We start from the raw sequence: 22,075 nt of genomic DNA, 5'->3' as shown, positions 1-22,075 counted from the left end.
TTGGCTAGAATCAAAAGATTATGAGTCAGTGAATGTATAGGTGCAGCTGCTGTGACAAAAGACCTCAAGCTCCAGTAACTATAAAAACGTTAAGTTTATTTCTGATCCATGCAGTCACTTGGGGACTCAAGTTCCTTTCATTTTCTTGTCCTCACCTTTCTCTTGGGTCTGGCTGAAGCTAAATTACGGGCATGTTGATGTTTTTCCAGCTCATGGAAAAGGAAAGAGAATATGGAGGAGCTCCATCCAGTCCCAGCTTTGGCACAAGTCACTTCTGCTCACATTCCAAGGGTGAGAACTCCGTGCGTGGCCACACCTAGCAGCAAGGGAGGCTGCGAGTGCACTTGGTTACAGTTCTGTTACAGCAGCAGGACAGATTTGGGGAGGTGGCTGCCACTCTGGATTTCGTATATTCTCCTTTGTTGCCTCAGCCATCCGTAAATTCCCTCTAGGGCCAGGCCTTCTCTGTAGGAGTCCTTCGGTCTCACTCAGCTCTTCCTGCCTGGGTATCCTTAGGCAAGTGGCTCAGCCTCTCTGAGCCTCAGTGTCTTCAGCTGTCAAAGGAGCACCCTGTCTCCTGGCTTGGGGTCATTTCAGGCCAGAACCTGGGGCCTGGGCGCCGTGAGCCCAGAAGGCCCAGCTCCTCAGGTGTGGGCAGGAAGTGTTTCTCATACCCAGAATCAAGCCGGGAGGAGGCCTGGGGGGACTCTGTAACTGGTAGCGGCTTCATCTCTTCCACTTCCAGGGTGGGCAAGTCCCCAGGGGGCGGGGCCTGGGGTACCTCCTGGCAAGAGAGGAGGCTGAGATTATGAGCCCCATTTTCCCTCAGTGCTCCCACCCACTCCCCACTGTCCCAGCATCTCCCAACCTCCTGGAGATTCCTGACAAGCCAGTCTTTTTTGCTCACCTCTACGTGGGGCCGGCTGGAATTGCTGTTGGCAGGATCGGGGATGTCCTCCCAGACCCAACGGGGGAGTATCTTGTGCCACAGGTGGAGGCACCTGGCAAGCAGGTAAGAGTCAGGGAAGGGAATCCAGAGAATACCCATGCCCAGGTTGCAGGGTCTAGGAATGTGGGGTGTCCCCTCACCCTGGAAGTTCAGCTATTGCCCAGCTGCCCTTCCTACTGGGCAGAGACCCACATGTCTGACTGCCTCACCTTCCAGAGTTGGCAAGGCTCACGCCACAGCCCATCAGGAGCAAGCCCCACAGGAAAAGGACACCTGGCAGAACTTTCAACTTTAGGGTGTTATCTGGGGGAGAGGGGCAGAAGAACAGTTAGCCACCAGGAGCAGGGAGAGGTCAGTTAAGGCTCATTGATGTGCCAGGCTTGCGTGAGGGAGGCAGAAAATGAGTAGGGGCAAGGGGTGAGGGAAATCTTGGGGTGGGAGTGGGCTTGTGAACAGAGCAATAATCGGTCAGAGGTCAAGTTGAGGGGTGGGTGACATGGTCAGAGATACACATTGCCTGATAACCCACAGCAGTATTTAGCAGAATCACAATGCATCATCAGTAGCGACCCGCCCCCCGCACCTCCCAAGTCAAAAGGTTGCCCAGTCATGAAAGCCCAGAGAATCATTCCATATCCCCTTCAAATGAAGCAGGCCCCCTACTACAGCAGTGCCGCCCCAGCCCCTACCTGGTAGGTGAAGCCGGAGGCTGGGGCCAGGTGGGCCCTGTCCTGCGATGGTGGAGACCATCATCCACAGCTCACAGGGCCCCGAGGGAAGGTCAGGCAGGGTGGTTTTCTGGGTGCTGCCACTCACTGAAGGACAAACCCAGAAAGGGTGGGAAGGCGGTCAAGTCCCACCTCAGGACCTTTGTACGTGCTTTTCCTCCTGCAACATTCTCCCCCACAACACAGCTCCCACCTTCAGGTCTTTGCACAAATGTTGCCTCCTCAGGGAGGCCTTCCCTCACTCCATCACCTCCTTCACAACCCATCGTCCCTGCTGCATACTGAACCCAGCACTTCTCACCACCTGACAGAATGGTTAGATGCTATTTACTTTGTCTATGCTTGTGAGTCCTCCATTAGAAAGTTAGAGTCCCACAAGAGCCATAATCCCAGTACATGGATCAGCCTGACACATAGCAAGCACTAAGAAAATAATATAGGCCCTGACTAGTTTACCTCAGTGGATAGAGCATTGGCCTGCGGACTCAAGGGTCCCAGGTTCGATTCCGGTCAAGGGCATGTACCTTGGTTTCGGGCACATCCCCAGTGGGGAGTGTGCAGGAGGCAGCTGATTGATGTTTCTCTCTCATCGATGTTTCTAACTCTCTATCCCTCTCCCTTCCTCTCTGTAAAAAAATCAATAAAATATTTTTTAAAAAGAAAATAATATAGATTTGAATAAACAAAAGAATAAACGAGTATCATATCCCTTACCTACACAGAACCCAGTGGAGGAAGTCTCCTTAGACCCAGGGTAGACATTTGGACCTTCCTTAGCTATTTCTGTTTACTTTTTTACTGAATTGCTCTTTTTTTGTTTTTAAGCCAAAAGGGGAAGTAGCTTTTTTGTTTGTTATAGAATTATAGGAGACATGAACAGGGATCCAGATATACTGCCAAAGAAAGATGTCCAAACAAAGTCATCAGGTGAAAAAAGAAAGTGGCAAAACATCACAGTCATAAGATTCATGGGCCAAACTATCTATACTAATGAAAGGGTAATATGCTAATAAGACCAGACATCTTCTGGGAGTCCTTCTGGACAAAGCCATGGTGGTGGGGGCTGAGGCAGAGGTGGTTAGGGGTGATAAGGCCAGCAGGGGAGAGCAGTTAGGGGCCATCAGGCAGGCAGAGTGGTTAGGGGTGATCAGGCAGGAGGCAATCAGACATCCCCCGAGGGGTCCCGGATTGGAAAGGGTGCAGGCTGGGCTGAGGGGCCTCTACACTCCGTGCACAAATTTCATGCACCAGGCCTCTAGTCCTATATAATAAAAGCCTAATATGCAAATCAACTGAACAGTGGAATGACTGGTCACTATGATGCGCATTGACCACCAGGGGACAGATGCTCAAAGCAGGAGCTGCCCCCAGCCTGTAGGCCCCAGGCCAGCCAAGGCAGGTGCCAGCGGGGGGCCCCCAATCGCCCGGCCAGTCACCCCACAGAGGGAGGCAACCAGCAGTGGCAGTGGGGGACGGGGCTGTCAAACAGGTGGTGTCAGACTGGTCAAGGTGGGTGCCAGTGGGGGGCTCCCCTGATTGCCCCACCGGTCACCCCACAGATCAGCCCTGATCGCTGGCCAGGCCTAGGGACCCTACCCATGCACAAATTTCATGCACTGGGCCTCTAGTAGCCTATAACATGGTCCTCTTTTAATAATAATGACAATATACATGTATGTATATTTAATAATATATATAATTTTTAACCTAATGCTCTATATATCTATATCTGTATCTATATCTATATCTATATTATCTATATCTATATATCTATATCTATATCTATATCTATATCTATATCTATATCTATATCTATATCTATATATGTTTGCAAGATACAGTTGTAGCAAAGTAATTATGTTAAAAAATAGGCATTACCCCTATGTTCATAGCAGCACAATTCACCATAGCTAAGATCTGGAAACAGCCTAAGTGCCCATCTGTAGATGAATGGATTAGAAAACTGTGGTACATCTACACGATGGAATACTATGCTGCTATAAAAAAGAAGGAACTCTTACCATTTGCAACAGCATGGATGGAACTGGAGAACATTATGCTAAGTGAAATAAGCCAGTCAATGAAGGAAAAATACCACATGATCTCACTCATTTCTGGATAATAAAGACCATTATAAACTTATGAACAAAAATAGATACAGAGGCAGAGCTGCCTCGAACAGACTGTCAAACTACAGCAGGAAGGCCGGGGAGGGTGGGAGGGCAAGAGGGGGGTGGGTAAGAGATCAATCAAAGGACTTGTATGCATGCATATAAGCATAACCAATGGACATAAGACACTGGGGGGTAGGGGAGGCCAGGGGATTGTCATGGGCGGGGGAAAAAAAAAAAGGAGACATATGTAATACATTTTGTAATACTTTAAGCAATAAAAAAAGAGAATAAACTCAAAATGAATAAAATAAATAAATAAATAAAAAATAGGCATTATCAATTAGTAACAAATGTGAAGTACTAATGTGTTTAGGAGTGAAACGATACCAAAGACTCTAGGAAAAAAAGAGTGTGTGTAGGGGGGAGGGGTTGTAAATTGAAACAAGATTGGCAAAATGGAGGTAATTACTAAAGCTGGGCGGTGGATACACGAGGATTTGTTATCTTTTCCCTACTTTTGTATGTGCTTGAAATTTTCTATAATAAAATGGTAAAAATCTTCAAAACACCAACTCCTATGTATGTTAACATACACATAAAAAAACCTGGAAGCTGTGTTGTCAGTATCAGTGAAATGATGAAATGCTGATATTCTTGATGATGTGTGTCAGCTTTTGTAACAAGCACAGATAGTTTTTGTAATTAGAAAAAAAGGGTAATATATTTTTAAGAAGGAATTTGTGCACGGAGTAAAAATTTAGCCTATACCCAAAAGTATGAAAAAGAAGTAAAAATCATATGTAATCCTACAATACTGTTGGCACTGAGGGAAATTTATCTTCACATTTCTGCCTCAGCTTTGCTCAATGCTGGTTTATTTTACAAAAATGGAACCATCCCAGAGTTTTGAATCCTTTTATCTTTTTCACTTAATAAAATATGACAGGCATCTTTCAATATCAATAAATATAGATTGGAGTCTTTATTTTTAATGGCCAAATGACAGTCCATTACTTAGAGAGCCACCAGGGTTATTGTCCACTAGGGAACAGATGACATCATGTGTTCTCCCAGGGACTGAGAGGGAACCAAAGGGGCCCATCTGAGGACAAGGGGTGAGGTAAACTGATGGGTGCGCCTTGTGGGGTCTGGGAGCAGGGGGCAGGAGGCAGAAAAGCTCACCATTCATGCAGACGGAAGGCCTGGTCCCACTCTGCGCACACAAGGTGTAGTGGGTGAGGTGACCCCGAAGTTGGTGCCTTGGGACCTGTCCCCACGCTAAGGTGAGGGTTCCTGGGGGAGCATCCTGGAGTCTCCAAAGCGCTGGTCCCACTAAAGGTGCTGGGGACAAAGCCAGTGGGTCAAGGTCTGCCAGGGTTCCAGACCCTCCATCTTCCAGCCCCATTGCTTACCTAGTTCCTCTCTGAACGCCCAGACTGAGGGGGCAGGGTACAAGCCCCCAGGAGAGACTGCTGTCACTGTGATCCGGTAGGGGACCCCTTTTTCGAAATTCCCTGTGGAAAAGTGGGGAGGAGCAAAGTCCAGTTTGATTGGCTTGTCCTCCCCTATGTATTTCCTTCATTTGGGTCTCCAGAAGGACACGCAGAGAACAAGATCTGAGTATAAGTCATTTCTCTGGGAAGTAACCCCAGAAAACACCCAGAGGGCCAGCGGGGAAGAGAAATAGGGAAAGAAAAGCAGCTGGTAAACTGTGCGTCTGCAAACAAGTTCCCGCTGTGGGTAACAGGGGGGTTCACTCCCGCTGGTGATCTCTGGGAGGCAGCAGCGAGCGCCTGAGACCCATCTCGTTGGAGGAGGGAGCTGGGTATTTATCCACCAACCCTTTATTTGTCAACTAGAGGCCTGGTGCACAAAAAATTTGTGCACTCGGGGGGGGGGGAGGGTCCCTCAGCCCGGCCTGAGCCCATTTGCAGTCCAGGACCCCTTGGGGGATGTCCACCTGTTGACTTAGGCCCACTCCCCGGGGAATCAGGCCTAAGCTGGCAGTCAGACATCCTTCCGGCAGCCAGGGAGCCCTCGGGGGATGTCCGACGAAAGGCTTAGGCCCCCAAGGGAGCTGTGATGAGGAAGCTGGGGTGACAGAGGAGCCACGCTGTCCCGCCCTGCCGCCCTGGGTCGGGTTGCACATGGGACACCCGGACGGTGGCAGGGTGGGCCGGTAGATCGCTGTTGCCCCGCCCGGCCGTCCCGGGTCGCAGATAGGAGGCCTGGATGACAGTGGGGCAGGCAGGATGGCGCTGACCCGCCCTGCCTGCAGTGTGCAAATTAGCCGCCATCTTTGTTGACGGTTAATTTACATACCGTGCTGATTAGCCAATGGGAGGCGTAGTGAAGGTACGGTCAGTTACCATGTTTGTCTATTATTAGATAGGATGGTCAGGGCTGCACCTGAAGTGGCTTAACTCCCTGCACTTCCAGCCTTCTACCAGCAGGAAAAAGGTTTCAGGGACCAGAAACTGGCCTCAGGCCAGGAAATGCTGGAGGCTGGGAGATGGTCAAACACTGGGCTAGGATGGGGGCCCTGACACCACCCATCACGGGTAAGTGAGGTTCCTGAAGTCCCTCCTCAAAACCACTGCTGCTGCATGGCCTTTCCAAACTGGGAATGTTCCAGAATTGAGGCTCCTCTTCTTTCGGCCATATATGCTTATGGGCCTCAGGACTCTCTCCTACATTTCTCACTCAACATCTCAAGCTCTCCCAAGCTCTCAACCTGAAGGAAGGCCTCCCCAGTATCAAGCCCCGGCTCAGAGCTCATTGCTGGCCCAAGACTGGAGCATTTGACAGTCTTCTGGACAACTCCATGTGGATAAGCCTCAGATGCAAATATGTCAAATGGGTCCCCAAGATTCTGCTCCAAGACTTCCCCAACCAGAACCTGCCTGCTTCTCTCCCCACCTCAGTCCCCACCTGGTCCAGCCATCTTCATCTCTGGCCTGGACTAGTGTAGTTCCTTCTCTCAACTTCCACCTCCCCACCCCTCAACCCAGTATGTTCCTCCCAGCACATCAGCCAGAGGGTGCCTGTGAGCACCTGAGTCAGGGCACCTCCTTCCTCTGTTCAAAATCCTCTGTGTCTCTCACCTCACTGAGACAAAAAAGGTAAAATCCTCCCTGTGGCCCATATGTCCCTGCACACTCGGCCAATTACCTCCTACTGTCTCCCATTGCCTTCCTGCCTTCACCTCCTCCCACTCTCCCGCTCACTCGTTCCACTCCTGCCACACCGCCCTCCTTACTGACTCTAACACATCAGATATATCCCTGCCTCACGGCCTTTACACTGTCTACTCCCTCTTGCCTTCTCCTCAGCCATCCTCATGGCTCCCTTTCTCACCTCCTTTAGGCCTTAGCTCAAATGCCACTTTCCCAGAGAGGCCTTTCCTAACCTTTCCTTCTAAAACGGCGATTCTCCCTCCTTCCCCTGACACTGATTTATTTTGCTCCAATGACATTATAAGTATTTGCTCTTGTTTCATTGTCTGCCTGACCCACAAGAATGTTGCTGAGAGTGATGGCTCAGGGTTTGGCTTCAGGAGCCTGACTATGTTATTTAAATCCTTGTTCTACCACCTACTTGCTCTGAGACCTCAGGCAAGTTGCTTAACCACCCTGGGCCTTTCTTGGCATCTGTAAATCCATCATGGGAATAGCAAAAACCTATTTTATAAGGAAGTTTGAATGATTTAATGCTTATGGTAAATGCCAATAGATGTCAGCTGCCACCACTGTGTACCAGTGTCTAGAATAGATGCCGGCACACAGTGGGTGGTCGGTGAATTAATGATACTTAAGCATCACACTCTTTCCCGCATACCCATCCATCAGTCTGCTCTCCAGCAGCTGGGATGGGAGACCAGGTGTAGCGGGGCCTCACCTGGCAACAGAGCGCTGAGGTTCCCAGGGGGAAGCCGGACCCAGTTGAGGTTCTCCAAGGGTGTCCCATCTTGAGTCCAGTCCACCACATGCTCCTGTGGCTCCCCGGACCCCTGCTGCCAAGTCACCAGCAGGTCTGTGCTCCCAGCAATGCTGCTGACCACCACACCACGGGGGGCAGAGTCTGAACCTAAAGGGCAGGGGGAAGAAGTCTCAGCTGCCCATTCAGGAGGCCCCCTCCTGGCACTTCCAGGGCACTGAGTGGAGGACATTCACAGCCTCTTACCCAAGCAGACCAGAGAAAGGTTGGTGAGATGCTCCCAGCTTGTGGCATTGACGACGGACACGGCAACCCACTCTGCTTGGGTTGGGATGGAGGAGCTACAGCAGGGCGTCTCCTGGAGGATCAGGTCCTGACCTTTAGCCTGGAACCAGACTCTATAGCTCACCTGCACACAGTGCCCGGGGGCCTGTGGGATCGGGAAAGAAGGGGTTAATATCTCCCATTTAGCAGACACCTACTGGGTGTCTCAGTGAAGGTCACCTGACACACCCTTAGTGAAAGATTTTTGTTTGCTCCACTTTACAGATGAGGAAACTGAGTCTCAGAGGGGCTTAACAGTCGAGGTGGGATTAGAATACAGTTCCAGCCCGGCTGGCATGGCTCAGTGGTTGAGCATTGACCTATGAACCAGGAGGTCATGGTTAGATTTCTGGTCAGGGCACATGCCCAGTTGCAGGCTCCATCCCCAGTAGGGTGCATGTACGAGGCAGCTAATCAATGATTCTCTCTCATCATTGATGTTTCTATCTCTCTAGCCCTTTCCCTTCCTCTCTCTCTAAAAAAGTAAATAAAAACATATTTGGGGGCCCTAACCGGTTTGGCTCAGTGGATAGAGCGTCGGCCTGTGGACTGAAGGGTCCCAGGTTCGATTCCGGTCAAGGGCATGTACCTTGGTTGCGGGCACATACCAGTAGAGAGTGTGCAGCAGGCAACTGATCGGTGTTTCTCTCTCATCGATGTTTCTAACTCTCTATCCCTCTCCCTTCTTCTCTGTAAAAAGTCAATAAAATATACTAAAAAAAAAACATATTTGGAGGAAAAAGAAGAGTAAATGCTCAATAAATTTTTGTTGTTGTTGTTAATCCTCTCCCAAGGATATTTTTCCATTGATTTTTTTCATAGAGAGTAGAAGGGAGAGGGGAGGGAAGGAGAAAGAAATATCTACGTGAGAGAGACACATCCATTGGTTGCTTCTGGCACATGCTGACACTCTAACCACTGAGCACCGCTGGCCAGAATTCAATACATATTTTCTAAAAAGAGGATAGGGCCTTGTTGTTTTGTGCTTTGCTATATTTACTGTGAGCCAGGGCCTAGCAATACCTGGAAAATAGTAGGCACTGAGCAGATTTGGATCCATGAGGACTGTTGTACCCATGTGTGTTACCTCATAATGTCCTTTTGACATTAGCATCCGAGCCCTTAGCACACTGCTATATTTTGTGGAGCTAAGCCTAGTCTTGCTTCCAAACCTTTGTTCTGTCTCCCTGTCTAGAACACATGCTCCCATTTTCAAGTCTCAGCTCAGAGGTCCCAGGTGATGGACGCATGTTCTGGGCCCAACCTGTGCCAGGACGTCTCTGATCATCACCCTCCTTTAAGCCTTGAAGCAAACTCATGAGGGCAGGAACCTCTGTCTTGTTGACATCATTGTTACTTGGGGGTTTCCTGACACATGCTGAGAAATATAACGGGTCCCCACAACTCACCTTCCACAGAAGCAGGGATTTCTGTCCATCTTGTGTCCCACAGAGGTTCCCCGATATCCAGACATCTTTTGGACGAGGAAGGGGCACAAATGAAAGGGGCGTGAATAGACAGACTCCAGGAGCAGGGACAAAGGTGCTGGGGGTAAGCCAGGAGACTCTCACCAGAGGGCAGTGTCTGGAAGGGCAGAATAGGGCTCCACTCGCCCCACAGGTCCTCTTCTGTCTCCATTCGGCAGCGGCCGGACACCTCGTAGCCAGTGGCTAGTTCTAGGTCCTGGATCTCAATGGGGGTCAGAGGTATGGATTTCAGTTCTGGTTCCAGCTGGGGAGAGAAGGACAGAGCAATGAGGCTGAGGGCTGAGTAGACAGTAATTGATCTTATATATTATCAGGGTGGCCAACGATCCTGCTTTGCCTGGGACCGAGAGGGTTCCCAAGACGTTGGACTTTTGTTTGAAATTTCGGTCCTTCCCGGGCTGCTGTGGCTCAGTTGGCTGGGCATTGTCCTGTGTAAGGAAAGGTTGCAGGCTTGATTCTGGCCAGGGCACAGGCCCTGGTTGCAGGGGCTCGATCCTTGGTAGGGGCCATGCAGGAGGTAACTAACTGATAGATGTTATACTGTCACATCGATCTCTTTCTCCTTCTCCCTTCATCTCTCTCTCCAAATCAACAAACGATTCTTTAAAAAAAATTGGGCCCCATGTGCCAGGTATAGCAATAGGTGGTAAATTCTATCATTACCCCCATCTTACAGGTTAGGAAAAGCGAGGTTCGGAGAGAGGGAGCGACTTGCCCGAGGTCACAGAGCTGGCACGTGCTGGAGCTGAGCCTCGTACCCAGGCAGTCAGATTCCAAAGTCTGCATTGCCCTGAATTGTATGAATGATCAAAGTGACAGCTCTGCTCTACACTGTGTTTTGCATCAAAAGCTGAGGCTGAGACAGTTGTTTACCCCTAATATCCATTCTCCCTCGCTTCCTTTGGAAATACAACCGCCTAGTAGTAGTTGGGAGCATGGCTATGAAGAATGAAGACTACATTTCCCAGCCTCCTTTTCAGTGAGGCGAGACCACATGACTATGTTCTGGCCAATGAGATATGAACAGAAATGACATGCATCTTCTGGGGTATGCTCTTATAGTGCATGGATGGGTCCCCCAACTCCTTCTGGACTCCATGGTCCTGGGGTTGTTTTCCACTTTCTTCCCATGTGGGTTTGGGAAAATTGCTTAAGTTCTCTGAGGTTCAGCTTCCCCAACTATAAAATAAAGATCTTAAAAGTATCTGCTATGTAGGAAGGTTGGAAGTTCTTATCAATATAATCCATGCTGGCCCAGCCGGCGTGGCAGTGCGGCTCTGTGATTGAATGTCAGCCTATGAACCAGGAGGTCACAGCTCAATAAAAATATTTTTAAAATTAAAAAAAAATAACCCATGCTACTTGCTTAGCCTCGGACCTGATGCTCAGCATGTCGGCTGCTTTTATTAATTCTCTCAAAAATATATATATTTTCTTATTTCAGACAGGAAGGGAGAGGGAGAGAGAGATAGAAACATCAATGATGAGAGAGAATCATTGATCAGCTGCCTTCTGCACACCCCCTACTGGGGATCGACCCCACAACCGGGCATGTGTCCTGACTGGGAATTGAACGGGAACCTCCTGGTTCATAGGTCAACGCTCAACCCCTGAGCCATGTTCAACCACTGAGCCATGCCAGCTGGGCTATTAATTCTTTTTGAGTGTTTACTGAGAACCAGGCACTGCTCTTCATCTGTAAAATGATGCTAAGTGCCCTTGTTCTTATTTTAAGGTTAACATAGGCTACTTGAGTACTTTTATTCATTCATAAAGATGCTACAAGAAGTTTATTTTTTTCTCAGAAATTCCAAGTGGAATTTGGATTGAGACTGCATGGAATTTATAGATTTGGGGGGGGGTAATTTTTTTAGTTGAAGAAAATACATGTACAGGTCTTTTGTGGGGGATGCAGACAGACTCAGCAGCAGGTGAGAAATATGCTCTCGGCTTGGTCTCTGATTTGGGGCTAACGCCCTGAATAGGGTTGGGGGAAAGCACTTAGACACTCACCAGGGTCCAGGCCGTCTGCTGGCATCTCCGGTAGTGGAACTGGCAGACCAGTACCTTATGGGGTGGCCATGCAGGTGGGGACCATTGGACAGTGGCCTCCAGGGGATCATCCTCTGAAAAGTCCACGTCAGGGCCCAGTTGCGGGGCTTCTGGCTTCACTGAGGAGGGGAAGACAGGGTGCACTGAGTTGGGCTTCAGGACTACCCACCCCTTAGACAGAAACCCACCCTCCTGCCTGTTACTTTGAGTCTCCAGGTTCACGAAGACTGGGGGCCAGAGAGGCTGGCCCGCCACGGCCGCCCAGACAAGGAGTTCATCAGATGTGGTGAACTGTTCCCGGGGGATGGTCACCCAGCTCTGCCCAGTAGGCACTGCCACAGTCCAGGTTCTGTTGGAATGACTGTGAGAAGAGATGGGGGAGTAGGGGGAGGTGTACATAGGGCTGGGCCCAAGCCATACCAACAACTGCTCTGTTTGGGTTCAAATCCCAGCTCTCCTATTTTGGAGTTGTGTGACCTTGACAAGCAACTTAACTTCTCCCTGCCTCAGTTTCCTTATCTACAAAATGAGGGCACCTGCCGAAAGGGCTGATAGAGGAGGGGAACCTCTGTGATAATAAGTGGAATTCGTTTAGAACACCATTTGGGTGCATAATACATGTTATGTGAACATCGGTTACTGTATTTACTGAGCACCTACTACACACACACACACACACACACACACACACACACACACATTCACGCTAGAGGCCTGGTGCACAAAATTCATGCAGGGGGTGGGGCGTTCTCAGCCTGGTCTGCGCCCTCTCACAGTCCGAGAACCCTCAGGGGATGTCCCTCAGTCAGACATCCTTAGCACTGCCACAGAAGCAGGAGAGGCTCCTGTCACCGCCTCTGTGCTCACCAGCCATAAGCCCGGCTTCTGGCACACTGACCACCAGGGGGCAGCTCCTGCATTGAGCATCTGCCCCCTGGTGGTCAGTGTGCATCATAGCAACTAGTCGTTCTCCCGTTTGGTTGGTTTGCATATTAGCCTTTTATTATATAGGATATGCACACTTATGTCTATGCAACTATTCAGTGAGCAAATAAATATTGTGCCAGGCCCTGTTGTAGAAATAGGATAGGACTATGATCAAAGCAGGCAAGAGCCTGCTCTTGGAGCTGGTTTTCCAGTGGGGTTGGCAGATGAGAAACGAATATATAATTGATGGAGGTATGAGCGATATAAAGAATAATCCAGCAGGGTGAAGGGGATGCAGTATGGTGACGGGGTGAGGACTGACTGCTATTTTGGGGAGGGTAGTCAGGAAAGATCTCTCAGACAAGGAGACATTTGAATAAATGCCTGAAGGATGGGGTGGAGCTATGCAGTACCTGGGGAAGAATATTTTAGGAAGAGAGAATAGCCAGTGCAAAGGCCCTGGGGTCAACTGCATGGTATGTTTGAGGGAGAGTAAAGAGGAGGCCCACGTGGCTGGAGCGGAGTGAGTGGGAGGGCGGGATGGTGAGGACAGGAAGGTGACAAGGTGATTGTGCGGGTCCTGGTGGGCCACAAGGAGGGCTGGCTTTTATCCTGAGTGAGGTAGGAGCTCTGAAAGGCTGTGAGCAGAGGAGGAAGATGCCCTGACTCTGATGTTCACAGGTGTCCTCTGGAGGCTATGGCAGAGAAGAGACTGCAGGGTTGAGGGTGGAAACCAGAGCTCAGGGAGGAGGTGACTGCAGCTCTAAGCCAGCAATGATGGGAGCTGAGGCTGGTTGGGTGCTGAGGGAGTGGGGAAAGCCAGATTCTGAATAACACTGAAGGTGGGGTGGGCAAGGCTTGCTCATAGATCAAATGTGGGTGAGAAAGAGGAACTGAGGAAGTTTCCAAGCATTGGATTTCAAAGGCCCAAAACAAGGCCTTCACGAAAACAACAAAAACGCAAGTGTTGGGGAAGATGTGGAGAAACTGGAGTCCTCCTACATTACTGGTGGAACATCAAAGGTTGTGGCTGCCCTGGCCAGTGTTTTCAGTGGTTAGTGCAGTGATGGCGAACCTTTTGAGCTCGGCGTGTCAGCATTTTGAAAAACCCTAACTTAACTCTGGTGCCGTGTCACATATAGAAATTTTTTGATATTTGCAACCATAGTAAAACAAAGACTTATATTTTTGATATTTATTTTATAAATTTAAATGCCATTTAACAAAGAAAAATCAACCCAAAAAATGAGTTCGTGTGTCACCTCTGACACGCGTGTCATAGGTTCGCCATCACTGGGTTAGAGCATTGGCCCAAGCACTAAAGCAGTGGTTCTCAACCTTGGCTGCACATTAGAATCACCTGGGAATCTTTTTTTAAAATCCTGATTTCTGGGCCTCATCCTCCGGAAATTCTGTTTCTTTGTTACTAATGTTGTGGCCCCACCCCATAACAAAGAAACAGGATTTCAGGAGGATGAGGCCCAGAAATCAGGATTTTAAAAAAGATTCCCAGGTGATTCTAATGTGCAGCCAAGGTTGAGAACCACTGCACTAAAGGGTCTCGGGTTTGATTCCCAGTCAAGGGCATGTGCCTGGGTTGCAGGTTCAATCCCCGGCCTCGGATGGGGTGTGTGAGGGAGGCAACCAATCGATATGTCTCTCTCACATCGATGTTTCTCTCTCTCCCCCTCCCTCCCTCCCTTCCCGTCTCTCTAAAAAACAATGGAAAAAATATCCGCAGGTGAGGAGTAACAAGAACAAAAAAGTTAGAGAATTGCCATCTGGTTCAACAATTCCACTCCTATCCATATACCCAGAGAATGGAGAACAGGGACTCCATAACTGTACACACATGTCCATAGTAGCACTAGTCACAATCACCAAAGGGTGGAAGCACCCCAAATTTCCATCAACAGAGGGATGGATGACTAAAATGTGGCCCATCCATACCAGGGAATAAAGAGGAAGGAAGCTCTGATATGTGCTACAAGGTGATGAACCCTGAAAAGACTATGCTCAGAGAAAGAAGCCCGACACTGAAGACACATTGTGGATGAGCCCATTGATATGAAATGTCCAGAACCCGCAAACCCACAGAGATAGAAAGCAGACTGGTGGCTGCCAGGGCCTGGAGGGGGGTGGGGAGGGACTGCTAATGGGAATGGAACTTCCTTTGGGGGCGAAGGTAATGTGTTGGAACTAGATAGAGATGGTGGTAGCACAACATTGTGCACATACCAAAGCCACGGAATTGTTCACTTTAAAACCGTAAATTTTCTGTTCTTTGAATTTCACCTCATTACAAAAAGGGAAGAACTTTCTCTACCTCCCCAACCTCTACCAATGAAAATTAGGCCCCACTTCTGGAGACAGGTGGTGGTGATGTTTACACAGCAACGTGAACGTACTTAATGCCACTGACATGTACACTTAAATATGGTTGAGAAAAAAAGGATAACTTTTCTATGTGTATTTCACCAGCATTATAAAAACAAAGCCCTGGCCTTGTGAGTCTCAGCTGGCTCATCCCATGCACAAAAGGTTGCTGGTTGGATTCCTGGTGAGGGCACATACCGGGTTTCAGGCTTGATCCCCAGTTTGGGGGCGGGGGTGCAGGAGGCAGCCTATCGGTGTTCTGCTCTCATATTGATTTTTTTTTTATCTCTCTCTCTTCCTCTTCCTCTCTCTCTAATAATCAATTTTAAAAATCTGTAAAAAACAAAAAAAGAAAAAGCAGCTCCTTTCCCTCTCTGCGCACTTAGCCAAACCTGAAATGACTGTGAGTTTCCAGGAGCGAGTCACCATGCAGGCAGGTGAGGCCCCTGGGCCCGGAGGACCAGGCTGGCTGTTGGTCTCTCTCACTGCTGCACCCCAGCACACGGCCCAATGGTCTCTGCATCAGCTCAGAGGCCTTAAGTGGCCACCAAGCAACTAACACAGCTTATCATCACTCAGCACCTTCTCTGCCAGGTGCCTCCCTCATGGGGCCCTCAGAGCCAGCCCTGGGAGGCAGGTGTCATTCATGATGGCCATTTGATAGAGGAGCAAAGGGGTCTCAGAGAGGGAAAGGGACCGGTTGGGGTCCTGCAGCCGGGAAAGGAGGGGACCTGGATTTATTGAGAGCTGGGGAGGACTGGGGGGCACAACTCCTGGGTCCTCTCACGTGGAGAATGCGGGGACCTGAGCGGCCACCCCTCCAAAGTCTCAGTGTCCCCAAGCCACCCCACTGTACTCACTACTTCTGGCTCTGCAGGTGCAGCGTGGAGGGTGCTCCCAGGTCCCCAAGAGGCTCCCAGGAGCAGTTCAAGTCGCCTAAGGGCCCAACACCATAGCACCGCAGGGGCCCCGGGCTGCCTGGAAGAGGGCGAGGGTCCAGGGAGGGGAGGGGTCAATCCCCCGCCTCCTCACTGCGCAGAACCCGACCGCCCCCAAGTTCTGATCATCATGGAGGGTTATGGGGTCCCTTTCGCAAGTGAGGAGCAGGGAAGGGGCGCTGGGCACCTCCACCCAGGCTTTGGGCATAACTCCTCCCCCTCTACCACCACATCCCGTTACCACCCCAAGAGCTCCCACCCCAACCCCCACCCCCAACCGGGGCTGACTTCCACCCCCCGCCTCGCGCTCCCCACTCCTTTCTGCGCCCAGTCCCTGCCTAGGGAGGAGCAGAGTGGGGTCCGGACCTCTGTCATTCATCCACGAACTTGGCGTTCGGCCCTGGAGGATTCGCGCTGTAAGGCTGAGCGCGCGGTAGAGCGCCCCGCGCGAGCTCGGCCCAGAACTCACCCTGGACACTTGTCCGCGGGGACAGCAGCAACAGCAGAGGCAGCAGCCGGCAGGGCGCGCCCCAGGCCCCCCTCATGGCGGACCCTGCGCCTCCGGGTCGCGCCGGGCCCTACGGGGGGGCCCCGGCCGCGTTGCTCTCCGAGTCCAGCGCCCCAGCGGTGACGGAAGCGGAGCCACCCCTCCCAGCCGCCTCCGCACCTTCTGCTCGTCCCCGCCCCTTCCCCAAAGCGGAAAGTCCCTGGGGGAGGGGGAGTGGGGAGGCGACTGGGGCGTCCGGGGGAGAGGGCTGAGGGCTCGGCCTAACTCCCCTGAAACTGAGCGCCCCCCCGCCCCCGACCCCCATCCCCCGCCCCGCGCACCACCAACACACACACACACACACACACACACACACACACACACACACACGCTGCAGAGTCTTTTGCAACTTTTATTATGCGGTTGGAGAAGGTTCTGATCTGTCCCCTGTGAATGTATGAGCGGCCAGAGACAGGTATTCGCATTGGCCGTGGCACCGCAGCTGCCCAGTCCCCCGGTCTAGCAGAATATCTTGAGTTCCGTCTTGGTGCAACCGTCTTCGCAGCACTTCTTGAGGATGCTACCCCTGTCTGTGTCGTCTCCCTCTTGTCCTTCTCCCTCTTGTACTTCTCCCTCTTCTCCTTCTCGGGTGACCCGCAGAGATCCATAGGAATCCTGGGCGGGCTTGGTCAGGACCCGCCAGTCACTGGAGCCTGCTGCCTCTCCCAGCTGGCTGTGTGCATAGGGCTCAGTGTGTGCGAAGGCATCCCCTGCAAAAGATGAGAAGAGTTCATGCTTGGGACCCAGCTTCTGTCACACTCAGAGTCCTGGCTCCTGCTTGGTCCAGCTGCTGTTCTGTTCTTGAGACATGGTCTCGTGGTTAAAGGTTTTGATTCCACTCAGGTTTAGGTTTCAGCTTTGATGGGTCTGATATTCAACCTCACTGAGCTTGACCTTCCTGTCATTTCTTTTCCCTTAATCTTTATTTATGGAGGACCTGGTGGTTAAGAACATGGGTTTTGCCCAAACCTGTTTGGCTCAGTGGATAGAGCGTCGGCCTGCGGACTGAAGGGTCCCAGGTTTGGTTCTGGTCAGGGGCGTGTGCCTGGGTTGCGGGCACATCCCCAGTGGGAGATGGGCAGGGGGTGGCTGATCAATGTTTCTCTCTCATCGATGTTTCTAACTCTCTATCTCTCTCCCTTCCTCTCTGTAAAAAATCAATAAAATATATTTAAAAAAAAAAAAAAGAACATGGGTTTGGGAGTCAGACTGATTAAGCTTCAAACCAGTGTCTCAAAGTTATTATCCTGAGCAAGTGAATTTACTTCTTTGATTCTTAGTGTCCTTTTCTCCCAAGTGAGGAACATAATAACTCCTAAGAATTTAGCATTTCATAGAGAGTGTATATATACCCATTAAAAAACACACAACACTTAGAACGGTGTCTGGCACATGATAAGCACTCAAAAGAGCCCTGAGCATTCATGGAGGACTGACTGTGTGCCAGGCATTGTTTTAAGGTGGTGGTTCTCAACCTTCAATACAGTTCCTCATGTTGTGACCCAACCATAAAATTATTTTCATTGCTACTTCATAAGTGTAGTTTTGCTACGGTATGAATCGTAATGTAAATATCTGATATGCAGGATGTATTTTGAACAACACCTGTGAAATGGTCTTTCCACCCCCAAAGGGGTCGTGGGACCCACTGGTTGAGAGCCGCTGTTTTAAGGGCTTTCATGGATAAACTGCTTTATTCCTGTCAATGACACCCCCATGAGGTGGGTGCTGTTATTATGACCTCATTTCCCAGGGAACACCACTGAGGCCGATTTGGTGGAGCAACTGCACAAGAACACACAGCTACGGAATTGTAGAGCGGCTGTTTGAGCCCAGACGGCATGTCTTCTAGGTCCACACTTACATCATGATCATCATGACCAACATCTATTTTTCTGCCAGGCCCCTGCCCTTTAGCATCCTGGACCCCTACCCCCTGACTGAGCCCAAACTGGCCTGCTGCCTTCCTTGGACTGTGTCCTTACCTGTTATGACTCAATTTTGCCACTGAGCAAACTTGTGAGATGCAGGGGCTGCCTTCCATTTGCAGATAAAGAGGATCAGAGAGGAAAAGCAACCTGCTGGGAGCGTCACCCACTAGGCGGCAAAATCTAGCCTTGGACACCCCACACCGCTCACACCACCTTCTCCAAGGGGTTGGAAAGTGCTTCAATGTCAGCTTCTGATGGTGTCCCCCTAGAGTCCTGTAAGCAGCGGCCTTGCTCAGCGCAAGGCTGGGCACATAGCAGGTGCCCCAGAAATAGCATTCTGCCCTTGGACCCTGAGCCAGTGGAGATGGCTCCACCCCCCAGTTTTGGCCAAGTGGTTCAACTTTGAGGATGCAAGTTGTGAGCAGGGACTCCCCTGCCCTGGCCCCTGGTCTCATCTTTGTCCCTGTCTCTAGGCCCATCCCATGTCCCATATCTCCCTTTCCTCCCTTCCACCACCTCGCGCCTCACCCATAGCTTCCTGGGCCAGAATGTCCGACCGCCTCTGTTGGACTTTTTCGCAGTTTTGGAGTATTGCCCGGGCCAAGTACAGGCCGCAAAGCTTCACTTCCTCTGATTCTTCCTGGGATTCGGCTTCCAGCCACGGCCCCCCGACCAGCACCCACACGGCCAGCAGCAGCGGCAGTGGGTGCTTGGCCATGCTGGACGGGGAGACCTGGGACGCGAGAGTGGGCACAGCAAGGCAGGTTCCCAGTGGTCAGTGCCTCTGCTGCTTCCTGGCCTCCTATTTATACACCCAACCCCGCCCACCTACACACACACACACACACACACACACACAAACATCTGTTGTGGAGGAACAAGTGACCTCCTTTATCTCTTCCAGCTGAGGCGAGGTGACCATGGCCTGCACACCCCGACCTTTCCCGTTTCCCGGACTAAGTAAGCGATAACCTTTCTCCGGGCATGGGGTGACATAGTTTGGCTCATTGTCATCTTCAACAGAGAGAGGCAAGAAGGCCGCCCTCCATTCAGCAGAGACCAGGAACCTAGAGCTTCACTAGACCAGGAGACAGGGGGCAGCTGAGAGGGTTAACTTGAAACACAGGCAGATAGGGCCAGGGTCCCAGGGAAAACAAAGGCAGGTGGAACATAGGAAAGGGCAGACACGGACGTTTGAGCCGGCCTCATCACAGAAACCACCCAAGCAGAAATAATCAAATGTTTCTAGACCCAAAGCGGGAGGCATGGGAAAAGAAGGGAGGGCCTGCAGCAACAAGACATAGGAACACATAGAAACAGGGAAGGTTCAGGTCCCTTGCTGGGCAAGAACCACTGAGGGAATTAATCAGGGGACAACACAGACAGATATCGAAGCAGGTTTGTAGCAAATATATACCCCGGACCACAAGGCTTTGGGGGGCAGCCCAGTATTGAGCCCCTCTCCTGTGCAGGGAGTCTGACTCTGCTTGTAATAAAGTTTCCACACTTTCGCTTAAATCATCTGGTCCATGGAGCTCATTCTTCTGCGTCATGAGACAGGACCCTGGGAGAAACCCTCCATTCGGGGTTCCAGTTATCAGCTTTGGGGGCTGGTCCAGGATCCAAGCTCTCCACATCACCGGTTAGCCTACAGACCCTATCGCTTCTTTTAATCTTTGTTGGTAATTTTGGAGGCATTGCCAGGTGCCCACCAGCCACTTAATCAGGCTGCCATCTCTGGGGGGCTTTTTTCTCTTTCACTTTCCAAATGTGCTTTCCAGCCTTTGGGCCATTTAAAAGTGGCCACGGGTCAGAACTGGTTGTCGGACTGAGTTAGAAAGCAATAGGCGTCCTTCCAGTTGCAGGACGAAGTCTGACCAATGACTAATGAGGGCATGGGTTCCTACCAAGGCTCCGAAGGTCAAAGAGGCAAATTGCTCCCTCTGGTTCGAGACTCTCAAAATGTCCTTAGGTGAGTAAGGACCTCGCACAGGAGCCTGGGGTTGAACCCTAAGACGTGCAGGGGCCTCACAGGAACTCCAGAATACGATTGTAATGGAACTCTGACCCGTCCAGGGAGGACACATAAGAGCTGGTCACTCATGGCTGTTTTAGTCAGCCGCGGGGAGAAACGGAGACACATAAAAGGAGGGGAATGACCAGAGGTTTAACTGCCTCTGGGAGTTCCCTCCACAAACAGCACACTCGAGCCCACTACAGACAGCCCAACCCTGGCCTGTTCTCTTGTGAGGTTTTCTATTGCCGGAGATCCGCTCCAACTTTCCTGCCTTTCCCTCCTCCCGCCCGAGACTGGGGGCAGAGGGACGCTAAGTTCTCCGGATCCTGGCCCAGGCTGGCTGACCTGCTGTCCTTGGTGACCCCTACCTCGGATGGTCCCAGCCATGCGTGAGCAGAGGATCCCCCCCTCCCCTCAATGCCTCCTTGCACCTGGCACCCACACACCTGATTTCTTCCAGCTCCTTGCAGTGGCCTTGTGGGGGTCAGAGGGTCTTCAGTAGAATGTCAGGGGAGCCAAGGAGGGAATGCCCTTGCCTGCGGGGCACAGCTTACGTTTCCTGGTGTCCACACCACATCATGTGCTGGCGAGCATTGGAAGCTGGATGGGGAGGTAGGTCAGGGCATTTTCCATACGTTAGGGCAGTAGGGCACCAGACAGAATGGAGGAGGACTGAAGAGTTCAGATTTTTCAACAGTGCGCGAGGCCCTTCTGCAGGTGATAGCGTGCTCCCTTGTGGTTCCTAGGACCTTTGATCAAAGAGGCAAATTACTCCCTCTGGTTTGAGAATCTCGAATGTCCTTATGTGAGCAAATACCTGGTCATAAACTCTGGTCTGGCCATCTTTAAAAGCACAAGTTTCTGGGAAAAACTTAGCCACGTGTGCAGATCAAATTAACTCATTACAGCTTTGGTTGCTAGATCGCCTGCTTTTACCTTTGTTGCAAGGAGTCTGTAAAGTGGATTTGGAGCTCTTTTGTGTCTTTTGCTTTGTTAAGAATAAAATATGTTCATAAGGGTCAATCTAAGGAAAGCTGGTTGTATGCTTTCCTTGGTTATTGAGGCTTGAGGCTTCTAAGACTTATTAATTGGAAATTATATGATTTTGGTAATAAAAGGCATGGTGCATAGAGATGCGTTATGAAAGCTAGTTATTTCTAAAATTTGTAAAAACATTTATAAAAATTATAAAAGGTTTATACGGAAAAATGTTAAAAGGGAATTAAAACAAAGCCAAACCCTGTGGGCAGTTTGCAGCCAGCTTATAACTAACAAACCATTATCCACCCCAGCCAAAGACACAAAGCAAATAGTTAAAGAAAAAAAAAACTCCGTACAGAAAGGGGGGAGGGAGGGAGAGGAAAGGTTAAAAAACAGGGGGGGGGGGAGGATTTTACTCCCTAGGCAGTTTCAAGGCCTGGCAAGATAAAGTTGTCAGATGCTTCTCCTGATTCCTGAAAAGACTACAACAATATAACAGAGAATCTTAAGTACTGATCTGTGCCAGAATATTCAACAGAGCAGTTAAGACCTACAGACAGGAGGGTGTGTGATGCCTTGGACCCCCACCCAGCCTGCTCTTCGGATTGGCTGGGGGCCCGCCTATGCTTCATGAGCCAGATGTATAGGTTACATAAAAACACCAATGAGGACATTGCAAGTGTGGGTGATGGTTCTAATGTTCTTGAAGTACCCATCAAGTTTCCTAGGGGAGTTTAAAAGGAAGTGACTGTAGGCCAAGGGCTGGGA

At 50.5% G+C, this 22,075-nt stretch overlaps 1 protein-coding gene across 1 annotated transcript; it reads right to left on the bottom strand.

The window, feature by feature from the left end:
• Positions 1-77: 77 nt before the first annotated feature.
• Positions 78-16,489, bottom strand: IL27RA (interleukin 27 receptor subunit alpha). The gene is given in 15 exon segments (XM_059696608.1): positions 78-623; positions 626-784; positions 908-1,001; positions 1,159-1,252; positions 1,639-1,764; positions 4,974-5,132; positions 5,204-5,305; positions 7,689-7,877; positions 7,974-8,157; positions 9,461-9,525; positions 9,623-9,782; positions 11,552-11,709; positions 11,794-11,951; positions 15,754-15,871; positions 16,301-16,489. Coding segments are annotated over 15 exon segments (1,872 nt in total). The 5' UTR covers positions 16,377-16,489; the 3' UTR covers positions 78-593.
• Positions 16,490-22,075: the final 5,586 nt, after the last annotated feature.

Source organism: Myotis daubentonii, chromosome 5, assembly GCF_963259705.1.
Source record: "Myotis daubentonii chromosome 5, mMyoDau2.1, whole genome shotgun sequence".
Classification (NCBI taxonomy): Eukaryota; Metazoa; Chordata; class Mammalia; order Chiroptera; family Vespertilionidae; genus Myotis; species Myotis daubentonii.
This window is presented reverse-complemented; position numbering and strand designations above follow the sequence as displayed.